The sequence below is a fragment of the Aphis gossypii genome, chromosome 1 (assembly GCF_020184175.1).
Source record: "Aphis gossypii isolate Hap1 chromosome 1, ASM2018417v2, whole genome shotgun sequence".
NCBI lineage: Eukaryota > Metazoa > Arthropoda > Insecta > Hemiptera > Aphididae > Aphis > Aphis gossypii.
In genome coordinates, this window is record NC_065530.1 from 85,305,659 (window position 1) to 85,326,074 (window position 20,416).

Below are 20,416 nucleotides of genomic sequence, written 5' to 3' on the forward strand. Positions count from 1 at the left end.
TATATATAATATATAAAGCTAAACGTATTACGGATTTCTATTTTAATATCAATAAATTATAATAATAATAATGCTTGTATTAAAAAAAAAACTTTATATACGCTTCACATAATTAATATTTTTCTTAAGATAACTGTATATTATATGCATTGCATTAATTTTGTTATATATATATAGTTCATGTTCATAAGCTCATAAAAAACATTCCACAAAATTTAAATATTCTAAAAAGCGTTGTTAGGTTAAATTCCTTTATGGTATTGTCTTCGGTTCAACACTCAACAGCAAAAATATTTTCTAAAGTGCACTTAATATAGTAACTTAATATTTTAAATAAGTTAAATATTAATTATATTGTTTCATTATTTCTGTCTGTAAATAATTTGCTTTCAAAATATTATAATTATATTTTTGGTATTGAGTTGTATTCTAAGTTGTAAACCACGTTTTAGTGTTGTACTTCAAAATATTTTGCAAATTTTAAGAATGAAATTATTCATTGGTATTATATATTGAAATATTTTTATGAATTATGATGAATGTTATAATTTTCTGAACATGACCCGTTTTTTATTTTCTGTGTCAACGATTTTAATTATAATTTTAGAGAAATAATTAGGTACTAATATCAAAAATAATTTATTGTTAATCATAGAATTGATATTTTGTTTATATTTATTATTAGTTGTGTTACAATATAAAATGATATAATATGATAAATTAATTTTTAAAATTAATAGGTATAGTTAGGTAAATTAATACGATAAAAATATATTTATGTTGTAGCCAGTAGGTACCTAATCAATATTGTTTTGATTATATGGCACATATTTGGTTAAGTAAAATCTATTTTAGTCATATGACATAACTCAGCTACTATTTTATCTTTTACATAATATGGTTTGAACAAAGGTTTAGAAATGCTGAATACTTTATTTATTTTAAATTTACACTTGTCCAATAGTAGTTATATCCCCCTGAAAACTATCCATGTTCATTATTTATGAACCATTTTATAAATGTATTGATTCCTATTCTCTGCGTATAAAGGGATACAGACACGTGTCTTTTGTATACTCCCTTCGGTCTACAACATTTATGTATAATATACTTTTATGTTTTATTTTTATATTATATTATTATTGGTATTGATTCAATTAAAATAAAAGTTAAATCTATTTACTAACATCTTAAATTCTTGTTTAAAAGGCAGAGTTTCCAAATTTCGTAATTTAAATAATAAGTAAAAAGTTCTTAAATTATGGGACATAATATTATAGTGTCAATGTTGATATTTTTATGTATTTTTGGCATGTTGATTTTACTAAATGCGTGTTAAATAGTTCGTCTAAAAGAAAAAAAATAAAGTTACTAACTATATAAACTATAATTACCTATTAAAATATTTAATTAAAATCTAAAAATTATGTCCGTGGTCGGGTTTCCGTGACTATAGTCATATTTGATAGTTAAAAGGTAACATGCATGCTGTATTGGATTATACATTATATAGTATGTGTATCTTACACATCTCATCATTAATGACTCGATGACGTTACATTTTATTTTATATTGTACGTTGCATGGGTGTGTGCCATTTTATAATAAATGAAGAAATATTTGAAGTAAAGAATTATATTCTTCGATTCTACAAATTTTCCATATTAGTCCTTCGGCTATCAATTATCGATAAATATCTAAAACTAATTCTAATATAACCTCTATATTCAACATTCATAATAATAAAACTAAAAATTACCTAGGAGTTTGGAATGTTATGAATCTTTGAATAAGTACCATTGTCCTTTTCTCTCTACAAGTTGAAAGTAAATTTGATCATTTTAATGTTTGAAATCAACGAACACATTAAGATATAGTTTTATTTCTATAAATTATGAACCAAACTTAATTTGTAAAAAAATATTAAGATTAAACAGTAAAAGCAAATTTTAATAATAAAAAAAAATTCTAATAGTCTTCATACAAGTATACTGCATTATTTTAAGTTTTAAAAAAGTATTAAATTCAGGTGTATAAAGAAGCAGTAAATACTAAACGTTCTGTAACATTTATCTGAATTTTCATTTTCATACTTGTAATTAAATTGAGTATTGAAATTAAAATGCAAATGATTATCAATTATATTCGCATACAAATATTTTTTTAAAAGAATTTTGGTATATTAATAGATAACTTTTTTATTATAAAATATAATAACATAATTTAACCTAAAAATATTAATTTAAAAATAATTGTAAAGAATAAAATTGTCTATTGACTTTTGGCTGTAGTTCACATTGATTTCTGTGATTATGGAAATTCAATAATTTTAAAATAATATCTTTGTTGTATTTTTACCAAATAGTCGGAGATAATCTCAAACTCTTAACACCGCTGTATTCACGTTTTTTTTGTATTCAATTCCTACTTACAAACGACTAGACGTTTTCTAAATTAAACATAATTTTCTAAATTGATATAATATTGTAAGCTACGTTTTTAAGAGCGAGTGCGAATTAGCATAATCGAATATTGAAAATTGGAGATCTCCAATTATATGACGATGGCCGATAAAAAGTATTTAATATAGGAGTGAACATTTAAAAGCATGCAATTTTTCCAGAGTTTTCTTTTTCAATTAATTTACATATGTATTGGTTATTGATCGCTACCTGATACCCTACTATAAAATGTTTTATGTTTTCCTAGGTGTATAACTACTATATAACTACGCTCATTCATCCGGGGAGGGCACGTTATTAGATTCGTGGTAAACACGCGCGGCATTTCCGGTTTTAAAAAAAAATCTAACAACTGACCAGCCAATGCCTTATCGCCCGGCAGTTGGTCGGTAGCGTATTGATTTTCGTAATATTATGCCGCTTGTATTATGTATCTGGAGAAATACGTAGGGGACGCTTCTCGTAATCAAACCATCCACCTTTAAAAAAATAACAATCGACACGAAAACACGACAAACACTAACCACACCTCCACTCGTTCTCGAGTCTACAATGTCATGATCATCACACGCGTCATTATAAACAATGTAATATAATATATTATTATTATTATTATCATTTATGGCCGGATATATTGATATATGTAAACAGCACGTCCGAGCGAGGGCGCCGCTTGGATCGACAATCGACAAGACATAATACGTCGCCTGGTGATGAGATATCTGTGGTGGAATAGCGGGTTGACGAAGTGAACCGATAAAAGTTGTTTACAATAATCATTATTACAGTCGTCGTCCAAGACAGCGCCGTCTGGTAATAGGATGACTCACGGGCGGGTCTCGTATACTAGTCGAGTGGAGACGGTTTTTTTTTTCGCCACAAAATACCATCGACTATCGACAACGGCGTTCAAGGTTGTTGTAGAGTGCACGATAAATGACTAAACAAAAAAAATAAAAAACGATTGTAATATCTACAGATAGAAAAAAAATCGAAAAAACGAAACGATAAGTCACAGACCACAATGCTGCGAAACAGACGTATCTTGAACGCGGTTGCCACCGTTGTCGGTACTACGTTGTCGGTACTACGATGGCACTATGATCAATGTCGAATGATAAAATAATGTTATATTATAATAAAATAATAGTTTGTATTTTAAAAAAATGTCTTAACTCGTAATTATTGTCTGTTTCGGTGGCTGACATGAAAATTCTCAATTCGCCGTAAGTAACCTGATTCTCAATTCATAATATTCTTTTTTCTTCTGCATCTTGTAACCACCAGACAGCCCAGCAGATAGGCGTCAGCTGCTGGCCCTGCTGCCTGCTGATCCCCTCGGCCCTCGCAAATGCTCCTCGTTTGCCGTTCTCGAGCTGGCGGGTGTTAGGGTGACGACTTATGGTGGTATTACCGTGCCGCGGGCAGCACTGGCCCGGCGGCGGCGGCGGCGAAGTGCCGGCAACGGTCTGGCCGTCACGATCGCGACGTCGGCCGCTCTCCGCAGCTGCATACTGCAGTTGGTCACCAAACGCTATTCGCGCTCGTCGGCTAAAAGCGTGCTCGAATTTTAATTGTTTTTATATATATATATATATTTTTTTTTACACACTCGACGTACATTAAAAATCCTTCCTACGTAGATTTCGATCGGTGTTTGGATTTTTGAGTGCGTGTTTAAAGTTCGGGAGTGTTAGAATACCTAGTGTTAATCGCGTTACTCGTACTCAATAATAGTCATTTGCATCAAGTTGGGATCTTTTAAGTTTTCCATATAATAACGTAATGTTGTAATTATTTATTATTATATTATTATTATTATTATTATTATTACAGTATTATCATTTTTGTCATTATTACATTATAATACTCGTATAATATTCATGAATCCATGATAGCGTAATCGTCAAAATACCCAAATTCTAAAAATAAATTATGTATAATATTTTATTAATCATAATTATGCATTTAAGTAGAATACGTATTTGTTGTGATTTATTTTTGTTTTCTTAACGATATGTATATTCGGTGGCTTGTATTCAAGTATTTTGAGTATGTTCAATGTTTTTACGGAAATTCGTAATATTTGTGTTAGGACCACGTCATTGCGAGATCTCTAAATGTTCACGAAATCATTAACGATTTGCAGCTGTTATATTCTAGAATAATCTAATTTTTATTAACGAAAAAAAAAGAAACATAAATATGTATTTATAGTATGAAAGAACAGCCAATGACACAACTCAGAGTAAACCTAATGTGTCAGTAGCGTTTTTTTCTCCATCTGCAGAACAATGGTTCGTTCCCGGTGTGTAACGACTTCTAATAATGGTGAAAGGATTACGAAGTCTTAATATCCACCATCCGTGTACATAATATTATATGAAAGCAGACGAACACTATCTAGTTCGTTCTACAATGCATCTTAATTTTATGGGTTTTTGACTTCCGTACGCTTACGTATTGGCTTAAATAATAATAAGAAATTATGTACGTAATTAGTAATCCAATGGCATGCTGTTATTTTGCCCATTAGATTATTCATACGGTTATTTATAATCATAATTCATGATATTCGGATACCACAAAAAAATAACAATAAATAGTAACAGCTCATCATACAAATATGTTCAACAATCATTTCAACATTTTGTGCTATAGATAACAGTAATCAACTTAAATATCTAAATAATTAAACTGTTTTACTTTCGACTTATGTATTAACAAAAGTATAAATGTTCTTACGGTGTAAAAATAGCTATAAAATTAAACTATATATGGACGAATCCTATTAAAACAATATAGATATTAGATACCTTGTACAAAATAAGTTCACAATTTAAGAAACGTCTTAAAACTTACAAAATTAGTCGCTTTATTTTTTGTTAAACCACATTTCAGTTTCAAAATACATGTATTACTTTCTTCAATTTTATTTTTCTAAATTCTATAATATCCAGTAATAAATTATGATACTTCACAGTTAAATTTGTATAAAATATATTTTATTGTAAGTTATAACTTATTAATAGGTATGTGGTTAAATTGAATTATTATTAACTTTACTATCCTAATAATATATATACAGTATAATGACTTAAAAGTGTTTAAAATTTTTACCCCGCCTATGTATTATGTTTTAAGTTGCAATTCTACAGTATGTTTACTGTAAGTTGTGACTATGTAAATGTCCACATTTTTTTGTATTTTTATGTAGATACTATCAACTTTTTTTTGTGCAATAATTTTAATTTTTTTAGTAGTTAAATTTGTTTTTAAGTTATGTTAAGAAAATAAGTTTCAAAATAAAGTGTCCATATGATTCGAGATATGATTATTAATTGAGTGGGTAAGATATTTTACCTAATGAATTGATTACTATTATTGTAATTTAAAAACTCATTTTCTCTTATATAATTAAGAAAATTTTAACACAATTTATTTTTATTAAACATTTTCTTTTTTAATAATTCACCATGTAAGACGTATAATAGCAAATGTATAGGTTATAGGTAGATAGTTTTAATCGGAGTTTTAGTACTAATTTGTCGTGAACATTGAACAAGTCTGTTTTTTAAATGTTAATGCACGTTGTATTAAATTTTAGAACATAACATTAAATATTAATTATGATAGTAACATTTCTATGTTTCTACACAAATGAGTATACAACATGTACGTATATCGTAGTTTATAAGGTACGACTATTATAATTTATTATTATTTTTAATTAAGAGCTCTACTTAATTATTACTCGTATATATAGTTTTGAGTTTCGAATCACTTAAAACGACTATCAGCTTCATATTCTTCGGGTTGTTTAACAATAATTATAATCATTTATTTTATGCAATGAACATATTAATAATACTTTATGAAAAGCTTTATGATAATTAGTTGGGACAAAATGTAGAGCTCTTAAATACTTTAGTGGGATTTTAATTTTTTGTAATTTACACTTTTTAGTAGTTCAAATATAATTAAATTGCTCTACAATTTACTTGTTTAGAATAAAACTTACTCTTGAAAATCCGTGAAAATCCGAATATTAAATGCAAAGAATAGTGTAAATGAAGGAATGTCTTACAGATTCAGTTTCTCTTTTAATATTACTTGTTGCCTTTTGGATAAAATAAAGTTAAAAATACACCGAAAATTTCCTCAATTTGTATTATAGGTAATTACTATTACAAGAATTTTAAATTTACAATTGATTAATAAATCTCATGTATGTATGTATAATATAGTATATGTAATATATAAAAAACAATGCAATTATTGGACTTTGCTATTGAAGTTGTAACTTGAATGTGAATCAATAAAAAATATACATATATTCTTATTGATTTAAGTTATCGCTTAATATGTAGATTATACATTTATTTTAGAAAATATGATTATATTATATTTTGTGGTGATTTAATAAAAAAAAATATGTTGAAAATGTAGACATTTTAATATAAAATATTCGTTTATTCAAATAATCTAATGAAGATTTAAATATATTATGTATATATTAAGTATATATAAATATTTACTCAAATTTATTGAATGTAAAAAAAATTTAGAAATGTTGAAGCGTTTTGCCTTTACTTTCAAACGTATTTACCTAGTTAAAATACCTATTATCCTATCGTACTTATTGTCATATATCTAGATACGTTTCAGTTTATTGGTTTTCATTTTATTTTACTTATTAATTTTATTTATTTTACTGAATCTAAATAACTTGACTAACATTGGATATTAACAGAATTTGATTATGTGAAATTTTCATTTAAACTTTTCATTTTCAACATGTCATTATTTTTCGTCGATCCAGACAGACGTCTACAGGGCGTAGCCCGCCACGAGTATAACGACGACTAGTTCGTACGACTACAGGATCAATATTCCCGAGCAAACGCCCTGTGTCTGTCTGCTGCCAAATCGCAACAAGCTGGAACATCGCTTGCCGGTATTCCAGTCTCATGTGTTATTTTAAATTACCACTAAACACAACTCTGCAGTCAAGTAGTATACACATAGTAATTTCTATATTTATTGAAAGTATAATATAAAGTTACTTACTCATTAGTTTTCATATTACAGTTTAAAAATTTCGACAATACATAATATGTATATTGTATACTTAGTTATTTTTTTTATGAGAATTTGAGGTTAAAGTTTTAATAAAATCCGTCGAAATTGTAAATCGTAAACCTTTAAAAATTATTTCGAATTTAAAAACGTGTACATTTTTAATTTTAATAGTTAGGTTTTAAAATATAGTAGATAGGTACAACTGGTACAAGGTTCCTCGTGAGTTTTTCTTTTAACAATTTAAAAATATCATAAAATATGTATGAGGTTTAAATACAAAATTAAATATTTAGACAAAAATAACAAATATATTTATTTTGTTTTAGGTATAATTTAAAAAATGATATTATTTTCTAGTTTCTATATGCAAAGTGAAATTTTCAAAATATTTATCTGATTCTAAGCCGTTCTAAGCTGTTTGTATGATGAACCTATTTATAACATCCAATATAGTATTACGTACGTCCATATTGACTTCTAAGCTACACCCGAGGTTATAGGTTAATCGCAATATTTTATGAACATAATACTATATAATATATTATATTATAGTATATAATGTTCGTTTTAATAAATATTAGTTCATGATAAACCTTAACAGGAAAATAGGGTGAGAAATAAATTACATAATTATAATAATATACCTAAATATATGATAAAAATCCTTAAAAATATAGAGGCTGACAAACTGTGTTTTGCTTAGAATAATTTTTCGTATCTCGTATGCAATGATATTTATATATTATAAATATCTTTGAATTTAAATGTAATTTATCCATACAGTGACCTACTTATTACGACTGACTATTACTGTAGAGTGATATCGTTTTTTACAACTAATTTATGGTATTCGTGAAAAAAATTCAGGTTAAGACAATTAATATTAGTTGACAAATAACTAATAACTAGGAGTTATTTTATTTTAAAAGAAGTAATAATAATTGCTATTAAAACTAAAATAAAAATTATTTAACGGAAGTCATATAAAAAAATATTTAATAAAACATAAATTTATTGTTTATACGTCTCTTATTTAGCTTGGCGTATGATAAATCCAACTTTAACTGAATTTCTATACATAATATTATTTAGTTATTTAGTATTAGGTACCTTTTGGTTTTTACTGAAGTGAAATATACCTACCACTAAACACTAAAATTCAGATAAAGTAGTATAATATAACATTGAATAATATATAATACATAATACTGTATTATTGTGTCTACTCATTGTAATTAATTTAATAGGGTAATAGGTGTATTACTCGAGGTACCATTGTTTATGTTTGCCATCATCAGATAATAACTAATAACAATAAACGAATAATAATATGAAACATTTTAATTTAAAAATATTTAAAATATTAAGTTTTTAAACATTTTAACGTTTGTCGAAATAAAGTAAATAATACTACTATGTAATTCCTAATCAGACCCGAGCTTTGTTGGATACATTTGTATGTAGAAATACAATAATATAAAATATAGGTATTCAAGCTTTGCGTATTATTACAAACGTATATAGCAAATGTAAATTAAAAATGTATAAACTTATGAGAAAAAAATGTATGTGTTAATTAACCTAACCTTAAGTGGTATTAAGTTTATATATTAGTATATAATTCAGCACTTTAGTTGATGTTTTAATATTTAATTGAATAGTAGAAGGAAGCTTGAGAAATTTCCCTAGAGAAACTGAATGTTATACAGTTTTATTCAACAGTAAACAGGAGCCCATAAAATATCTGCACCCTCTTTTAAAATACCATATATTGGAAACGCCTATCGTTGACCAACAAAAATAAGATAAAATATTAATAATACTATATACACGGAAGTTTGTATAGCACACCCTTTTGACTTTTATGAGTTTATTTTATTTTGATACTATTGCGTTATTGTGTACTCCAAAATGTATTTTAAAGAATATGAATAGTATAATATTTATAGATGTATTAGATACATTTAAAATATTGTTAAATTATATTAGGTATATACATACTTTAAGTTGTACTATTGACTGTTGTGATACGTATCTATACTATCTACTGTTAATCGTCATCTTATCTCTAAGAAATATATGTATATATTAATATAGTATCTACCATCTACTAGGTATACGAAATATATTTATATATTTAATAGGTATGTAATACGGGTGACACAATTAAAATATTTTAATTGCATTTATTTTAAAATATAACAACGAGAATTTCTATTAATAAAATCACGCCGTTTATTATTTAGTATTTTTTATATTTTTGACATAAAAATGTAAGTAATTAATATTATACCTTGATTATTTTAAAATGTATAATAATTTATTATTTTTTATTGAATTTTATTTAAACTCTAATTAATTTATAAATATATAACATATTTTCTAAAACTATTTTACTGACGTTTGAGGTTTACTATTTTGCAGAGACCGTCCAACATCGGTCTAAATATGTTGTGTATTTAAATGTAACTAATTTGAAAATAAACGTTTAAATGTAAGCTTTAATAAAAATTAGAATAATAAGTATTAATTATCAGAAAAATAAGAACGTATAATTTCTTAACATTAATTTCGATAAATTATATTTTTAATGATGCAAATGTTCATTAAAGTGTTAAGCATAATAAAACACGACGAATTATATATATTTTAAATATACCATGGATGTAGAGTGTAAACTAATTGATGCATTGTCGAAATTGCTTTTGGTCTACTTATCCATTGGAATATTATTTACCCATTTAAAAGTTATTTTACTATAGTTAACATAAATTACTTTAGTTTTTCAATAAAATTACCAAATTTTTAATTTTTAAATACCTAACAAAGTATCCATAATTGTCATTTAAATAACTGTTAACTATATACTCTTAAAATAATAAGTAGTTGATTGTTGTCTAATAACTTTGTCAAAGAGCTAAGCTTGACTTTACAAAAAAAAATCTTATTATATTCTAACGAGGGTGCTAAATTATGATTAGATAATTATACCTATGTATTCTTTATTTTATTTCTTTAATATTTGGATATTGTTAAAAAAAAAAAAATAATAAAACATTAGTACTTCACCTTTATTAATAGGGTACATAAGGTTTAATGATCATTTAAAATTCTTTATACCTAGTGGTTTGTAGTTTTCTGGTAAGTTATCTAGAAAAATAATGAATTCCTTGACTATTAAATTGACTATAAGTCGAAGGGTCGAAATTTCTTCGGCCAATCCGATATTATTTATCCTTTCATATATTGTGTATTGGAATTATTGAAATTTCATAAATAATAATTAATTCTTTCTTATTACAGGTAACGTATCCGAAGTTTGCAATAAGCTTGTTTACAAATCTAAGGCGCAAGGATCTAGGGATAATATATCAGTGATAACGGTATTTCTGCAGGATCCCAAAGAGTTAGTAGCCAAAAGAAGGGCTCTTATAATGGAAACAGCAATGGAACCAAGAAATGCAACTGAAACGCTCACATCATATGGTCAAGATACCGGTGATTTTGGCCCTGAGACTGATGTAGACACACCCGACGATCCAATTGGTTTGATCAAACCTAAAGGTATGTTGATAAATTTTAAATTTTAAAATTATTTGTTAATTTTGTTAATGTGCGCGCCGACTGCAAATTAAAAAAATTGCCAGTAATAAATTGTCTGTTAGCAAAATACTGGTCAAACTGTCGGCTAATTAAAAGTATGTAGTGCTTATCTCAAAATGATAACAAATCATTTATTACATCTCCCCATGGGTTACCTTTAGTATAATTTTAAGATAGGGCTGTATCCCCCTAAGATTTAATGCTAGTTGTGCTACTGAACAAATGATAGCAATACAAAATATAGTTGTCGCATTTAAGCTTATAATTATATATATATGTAGGGAAGAAAATGTTACCAAATGCAAGTAAAAAATATATTTATCAGTTTATCATTAATATTTATTAGTATAAGATTTTTAATTTTCAAATTAAACTAGTAAACAACACTACTTTGCTTGTATTGATAAGTAATAATATTACTGTATTAATTAACTTTAATTTATTTTTACTAGTAAACTAATTAGATATTTTTTTATCTATTATTCATCTTTTATATGTTTTACTAACAAAAAATTACATTTTTTTTTATCGTTAGTTATCTTGATTTTAATACAACTTTGTTAAGTTAGACAAAATTAGTATGCATCTATTCGACTTTAAAAATATACTTTATTTTGCAAGTTATAATATACATTAATATTATATTATATTAAATATACAGCGCATTTCCTTTACATTTTTTTACACTTATGTGAACATTTTCATTTAAATATTGCACAAATAAATCTAATGGTACACACAAAAAAAATAGACTAATAAGTTATAATCATGAATAAAACAAAAGTTATTTATTTAATTTGTCCTTCAAATATAAGAACGTGACAAAACGTTTTAAGTACTAATGGACGTCATGACTAGTGAATCTTTATTCTTCACAATATGCCAATGTCCATTATATACATTATAGTTCTATTTTCTCATAATCATCAAATTTTTTTAATTTATGTCATTATCTATAATACAACAGTAATATTAATACCTACCAAAGACACAATTTTCATGTAAAATGACAATAGTTAATATAGGTGTTTATGTAATTAAGTATAATATTTGTTTTTCGTCTATAGGATTTTCGACCTTGTTCCAAGTACTTAGTTATTGAGATTCTCAATTTATGAAAAATATTTACTATTTTAACAAAAACGTGTTTTTGCACAGTGCATAATTAATTATTATATTTTATGTAAGTTAACCACTGTCTCGTCTATTGGCACGCAATTATATGTTTTATAATATTATAGTACTTAATATTTGGTTGTAGTTATTCGAAACTGAAAAAACTAGTAAAATAATTATTAGAAAATCGAAAATGTGATTGTAAAATCATATTTTACACTTCTAATATTTTTTTTTTAGGAAACATTAAAATAAATTAGGCTATAATATTTACCCTAATTACCCTAATTATGTATTGTGTGTTTTATGGGTATGTTATAATATAATATATTTTACGGTAAAATACGAATATCGGTAAATTCCTAGTTTTGACTATCCCTATAATTGTCCAGATTCCACAATTATTGTTTAACGATTGATCTTGGTTAATTCTCTACCGTAAGTCCGTATGAAATAATTCTGTTAAACTTCGAATGATAATTATACTTCAGACTTTTAAAAATGAGAAATCTTTGTATAAATCATTTATTATAAAGTTACAATTATAGGAACATAGCTATATACCAGGCAACATACCAAAACACATATAATCAAAATAAATTTCGAAGAAGTAACATTTTACTATCCAAAAGTTGTTAGTTAATATGTTTAAATTAAATATGTATATAGAACAATTTACAAATTATAACTTCACTATCATCGCATTCGAGGTTACATATTCGGAATATATTTTTTACATTTAAGACTAATCATAGTTTATAGCTTATGACAATTACTTGTTTGAAATATTCAAAACTATAATAATTTTTCGTAGTTTAACTAAATCAATTTACAATTTTTCGATATTTATCGTTAAAACTGTAAAAGCATAATTTTATGACAGTTTTACATTTAGTATGATTATGTTAACTGTTTAAAACTATTACCTATTACGTTTAGGAATAGAGCTTTAAAAATATTTAGTTATGGTAAATAACTGTCATGTTTAGTATGTAAGTAAGAATTTTCACTAAATTCCTCTGCATCATAGAACACATTTTTCTTGAGTTAATGATGACGACCAGTAGTCCCCATTGTAGTAAACAGTAGTTGTATGCGTTGATGCCAGACTTTAATAATATTCTCTCCTCGATGGTCAGTGTTTTCCGAACTCCGCTCCGGTTGAAATTCGTTTCGGTCTCATTGTTATCCTTAATGTTATCCCCCCTTAGATTGCCCCCCATTTCCCCTGTCCGGGTCGTTGAACCACCTACTCTAGTCGCGTTCATAATGATTTCACGGTCTGCACAAATACTGATTCAATCGTATACGCATATATATAGTAGTACTTATATTTTGTGTTGCATATAAGGATATAATTTTTTTTTCGCTTATGTACTTTATTAATGTGTAATACGTATTTAAAATCAACCCTCATCTCTTTGCCTTATTCAACATTTACTCCCCCTAACAAAAGGATCCCGGCGCCGGCAGGGCGATGTTATCGTTGGTGTAATGAGTGAAAAATTGCATTTCCCTTTTCTGTCTGTATGGCGATTAAGGGCAGACCAGTTAACGGTTGACATCTATATATAGTAGTGGAGTATAATATCTTTTTTGTTCTCCCTCTTTATAACACGTACTATATTTTAAAAATATTTTGTTTTTCATAGGGAGGAAGTGTGTAAGTAACTACTTTACTGTTTAATGCTACTGGTTTTAAAAAAAAAAAGTCGAATGTATACTAAATATAAAACTTTTAGGTAATAACTAAATAAATAATAATATATTTGATACATATTGAATCATAGTTCTAATACTTTTAATCAGTGATGTGATTTAAGGGAGATCTATAGGTTGACATTTGTCGCTGTCTAATTTTAAAAGCAGCACAATGCGCCGGTTATTGGTAAAAAAAATATGACTATAATATGACTATATATTATAGTTATAATATTGGATGTAAATACTTACATATATATATATTATTGTGTTGGTTCTAGAAAATTATTTTCATAATAATAACATTAAATATTTATAATGTTGAAATTCCAATTTATTAATGTGTATTATAAGTTTGTATTTTTTTGGTTATAATATATGGGCTCTTTAAAACTTTTACTCTTGCCCTCTATTGAAAACTGAAATAACACTACTGTTTTTGATTGAGATAATAAATAATTGTAATCGATTATATAGGTACCTACCTACTTATGAAAATAAAATAACAAAAGTATTATTTCTTGAAATAAAAATGCGTAATATTACCATATTATATTGTGATAAATAAATTTTTAGTATTGTTATCACTATCTGTATTAAATATCTATTTATTACGTTAACTTAATGATTTTTGGTAGTATGTTTTGTAATTAAAGAATAATTTTTTCAGTTGCAAAATATTTTAGTATTCTTTCTAAACAAACGTCATCAAATTACCAATATGGACAAAATATTACTAAATAAAAATATTATTTTATTTTTCTATCAATTTATTCATAATTTTAACAATCTGTAATTATTTTACATAAAGTAAAATTGTTAATATTGGTAATTATGAGATGTCATGATGTCATGATAACGTGTGGGTGGAGGAATTATGTATATGTAGGTAAAACAATTTCATCCGATTTAGGTATTAGCATATAAATATATAATTTTTTTATGAAAGACTAAACTAGTGTTTAAAATCTAAGATTTAGATTTAATCAACGTCATATAATATTATTTATTTATTATTATGAAGTTTAAAAAAATGTTTTTCTTATATATATATAATACCGGCATATCTAAATATATATATTTAGATATGCCAGTATTATAGATATGTTTTGGTAATAAGTATTTCTTTATTAATTAAATTTTATTTTTAAAATATCAGGCGTTACCAACAATCAATATTAATTTTTCATAAAACCTGTAATTTGTAAATCATGTTTTAAATTTGAAATATTTTTATACTTAAGTTATCTTCATGTAACTCAGTTATAATATCGTGTTGTGTGGGATTAAACTGTAGGTGGCATATAATAACAATGATCTAGTTAATAAACATTAACTTTATAAATCGAACATTTTTTTCAGTGGTTTGTAATTTTGATTTTATAAAATAAAATATGTTAACGGTATACTTTAATAATGGTAACCACTGACACATAAAATGTGAGGGAAAACGATCTCTAATTTTATTTCTGGCCCATTCGTAGTCGTGTGTGTGTGGTGACTGCGTTGTTGCCCTTTACACTTACACCTCGCAGTATCTGTTACTCGTTGAAAATATTTCTGATTTTATTTTTTTGGTTTTGATGTTTTGATTAGTCTATTCATAAATAATATAAATCGGTTTTTTATTGATAATCGGTGATTGTGTGCTTGACAAGAATTTAACAGTTCATAATAATATTTACTTGAATAAAATTTATATATTATAGGTATACAATATACCTACATATATTTATTAGCAGATAGTCAGGTACATTATTCTATATATTTATTAATATATTTTTATTCTAAAGTAATATGAATTAAATATTATACCTTAGTACTCAATATAATGACAAATATGTCTATACATTATTCTAATAATGCATTCTCTGATAGGTAGTTAATTATATTATTATTGTATAAATTAGTCATTCAAAAATATTTTTGCCTTTTTCTTTATCCATATTGATCATTATAGCTTATATAATATTTGCTTTAACTATGCCTTGCAAGTATATTTTATCAATAATAAATTGAATTCTTTAAAATAATATTGTACGTATTAATTTCTTAAAATATTTACGAGTAGCACAATTAAAGCATTCTCATTGGTAGCGATTATCGTTGTGTGATAAAACTATCGCTATGAACTAACACATTATGCAACAATCCAAATATGACAAAATAGAGTTAACAATTTTATTGTTTAAAACAAGTACAACCGTTAATTATTATTTATGGTCTACTGACTTTGTTATTATACTATTGTACTGAAAAACTAATTTGTTGTAATATTTTTCCTACTAGCCAATTTGTTGACTCTAGTTTTCATTTAAAAGGTTAGGAGAGTAATAATTGACATCTGCAGATTTGAAATTAAAATCTTTTTATAACATGATTTTTTTCTAGAAAAAATAATATTTTAATATTATGTTATTATTTTAATGTTGTTAGTTTATTTCAAGTACATAATTTGTTCAAGAATTGTCACCAATGACAAAAATTTTGTTTTAAAAATACATACGAGTAAATAATAAAAAATCAAATTGTTCATTTGTTGGTATCATCTAAATAAATCACAGATACCTAATAACTAATTTTAATCTTGCTTTATTATATAAATACATATTTACACATATGTATACAAAGTGATCATCCATTTAAGTATTTATACCTACTCATTATTTTGAAAAGAATTTTTTTAATGGATTAACATTTTGCGAAAAAAAATTCTAGTTTAGAATATTAAATTTAAAATTGATGCTATCTTCAAAAAAGTAAAAAAAAAACAAAAGCTTAAGATAAATAATTCTAAAAGTATAAATATTTTCAAAAAGTTAAAAGTGTTTGAAATAATGAGTATCACAAATGAACTCCCTTTTATTTTTACTCCGTCTTTTTCATAGCAATTCCAACTGATTGTTGATTATTATTAAGTATATCAATTCGTTGAGCTTAGAGACAAGTTCCTAATAGGCTATATAGTATATAATGTTACAACTATAACTAGTTATACTGATTGTAACGTTAATAGTTACCTCAAGTATAACCTAACATTAGTGATATTTTTATTTCTTGTTTTGTTTTGTGAGACGTCGTGAATACCTACATATCATATATTTTTTATGTATTTTAAATTAAATTTGATTTTTATTTTATACTATAACTACATAACAACTCAATATACATATTAATCATTATTATGACATAATATATACTTACTTATTTTAAATTAAAATTATATTGCTATTTTAATAATCAATGGTATGTAAGATAATATGCAATTTTTATCACTTACGATGAATAGGTAATACACTTTTTTTACATTTGTGTAAACATCTTATTTATGCTTACATAAGTAAATAATTTTATAATTTATCATCTGTAGATCATAAAATCTACTATTCATATTACTCATAATAATTAATGTTTCACGTTTTAATGTTCAAATTTAATTTATATTTACTAACTGGTTATCAATCTAATTGCAATGTCCATGGGGAAAAAATAAGATTAAAAACTGATATTCAGTACATCCTGTATTCACAATAAACAGTATCTATACCTAAATATTACTTAGTAATTAATTATTACTATATGATATTGATAAATACATATGATTACGTGTGTGCATAATATTTTTATAGACCGTAAATTAATTTAATGATAAAATATTTGTCAAAGAATGAAAAACCATTGAAACTTCTCATCAATTACTATCAGTGTCCACACTTAAATAAAGTACTTGGAAATTAGTAAATAAAAAATGTTGATGACTGTGTGAAACAAATCAGCGTCTATCTATTTGTGTGTTTAAATAATTCAGATTTGAGTTTACAGTACCTATCTATAATTAATTTTTATCAATTTATTTTAAAAATATTGAAACTACGGGTAGATATAATTTGTATTTATACAACATTTTAAACATGAAAAGAGTAATTACAATTTTAATTTTCAACCAAAAACATAGGTAGTTGGTTTTGTGTTTTTAAACTTACTCTCAGTCATATTGTAGTTTTTAGCCTTAGACTCTGAAGTAGAGCTAGTAGTATTTTTTTTTATGTTACTAGTGTTGTCGTATAATAATAATATGTAGTAGTTAAAAAATTCATACAATATAAAGATTAAAAATTGATTACTAGTTTATCGATTGTTTTCGAGAACATCACAATCATCATCAATAAAATAATTGTGATGATCTGTGGACAAATGACTGACGAGGGTATTAATTAATATTCTAAATATACCTATATAATGAATAACTACCATTAGCTAAAAGTTGATTCAAAACACGTCTTTAGGATCGTTTAGGATAAAATTAACAATAATATTTTAATATGTTTTTAATAACATTTCGCCGGAATGGTTATTATGTTATATATTTTATGGGGGTCTTCAAGACATAACTAAAATCCATTATTAATATTTATAAAATAATTCTTGACTGTATGTTTGTGTTACAACTTCTTTATTAGGTACCACAATGCTTGTAGTGTTTACTAATTTATAAATTGGTAACATTTTGGAATGAATATAAGTCGGTCGACTAAATTATTTATTTGATGTTTTAAAATTCTAGGTAACTTAAAATAATTTCGTATAATTTCGGTAAATTAGAGACATATTTTTAATTACATTATCTAATTACATTTTTTGTTTTTCGAGTGTATAGTATTAAATTTAAAATCATAAATATCTATGAGTAGGCCTTGATTATATTTATTTTTGTAACAAACAAAGCTATACTTAGATGCATAACTAAGAAGTTTGCAAAATTACTTTATGATTTATTAAAATCGATAATTATTATAGTTGTTATAATTATATCATTTCTATTTAATGTTTACAGTTGAAGGAGAAGCCAACGTTATCGACGAAAGTGGAGAAGAATCCGAAGAAGACGGTGGTGGATGGAACTATTACAAGAAACCAACTGAAGACGCGGGAATAAAGACATACTCAGAGGACGTGAACAGCACGGGCAATAATTCTGACGTAAATACATATTATTAATTAAATGAGTCATTTATAATAACTACATAACTATTGTATAGTTGATTACCTACCAATATGCAGTTTAATAATTGTACTTAATCTTCGTTGTTATCTTAATTCATATTAATTAACCTACTAACAGACCAATATAATTTAATACGACCACGACGTCTTTTGACAAAATTACCTATATCGTATATCTATTTCAGGCCGAAGACATGGATTATAAACTGAATCCAGACGCTCCAGAATTTGTGCCAGTATCTTCACCACCGCCGTCTACGATGAACCATGCTCAACGTCTCCTCAATACGGACAATGATGATTTTATTTCATCATCACCACAAAAGTTTAAAGATTTAGATAATGTAATTGTACCTGATGAGAATGACTTCACCAATGAAATTAAAGTTCATGCAGCAGACTTGTCTAAGCTCAACAATCCTTATGGTAATAGTTATTTATTATTTGATTTATTATTTAAATTTATGTAGTGTTTATAAATAGTATTGCGTAAGTATACACCAAAGTGTACACTTACAGCGTAAAATAATTTATAATGACAAATTGTTGATAATTGTTTGTTATAGTTTACAGAATTTCATTGCATAAATCCCATTTATAATAATTTATAATACTTATTATCAAATAATTAGAATGTAACATAAATATTGTGTTAGTAGTATTTCTCAACCAGAAATTCATTTTAGTTTATTGATTACTTTTAACTATTAATACAGTCCATAAAGTTCAATTAAAATTTTCCAATTGTGTAGCAAAACATCAACATTTAAAATTGGAACCCAATAATTTTGGTTAGGTAATATTTTCTTTATTTTTAAAATACTTTATTGATTCAAATCTTATTTTTATGTTAGATATCTAAGAAACTCAAATGTACAAATAATGCTGCTTAATAATTCTATTATAAAAATAAACATACCTAATGAAGTACTAAAAAATATAGATGTTATTATATTACTAAAATCTATGACAATCAAATTTAAATTCCATAGGCATAACAAATGAGTGATGGTATTTATGTATCCTAAGTTATATTTATGTATACAATTATTATAAGTTTAGACTTCTATCACCATCATTAAGATACTTCTTGGTGAAAATATTATGTTAAGAGGACGCCACATGCATGTTTTATCTCCATATTACATACGTTAAACATAGCAAATTTTCATTTATGTTAAGTTATTATGTTAAATATTAAAGTGAAATAACTTTTTATCAAATTTATAGGTAATAATAGTATTTGTGTTCTCTTGTCAGTTTATTACAACACTTAAGTTTTTAAGTGAATTATAATCTTTTTAAATATTGATATTATACATACTCCTAACTTGCAAACAAAATTATAATACTGTAAAAAACTAATGAGAAAACAAAAATAATGTTTTTACCTTTAGATTTGATAATGAATCATTTCACTTTAATATTTAAGCTTAACACATAAAATT

At 25.4% G+C, this 20,416-nt stretch overlaps 1 protein-coding gene across 1 annotated transcript in view; it reads left to right on the top strand.

Moving 5' to 3' along the window:
- The window catches only part of LOC114132768 (nuclear pore complex protein DDB_G0274915-like), a 39,728-nt gene that overhangs the window by 14,959 nt on the left and 4,353 nt on the right, over positions 1-20,416 (top strand). Inside the window, 3 exon segments of the mRNA XM_027998337.2 lie at positions 10,848-11,108; positions 18,799-18,944; positions 19,154-19,394. Coding sequence (XP_027854138.2) covers positions 10,848-11,108; positions 18,799-18,944; positions 19,154-19,394 — 648 coding nt within the window.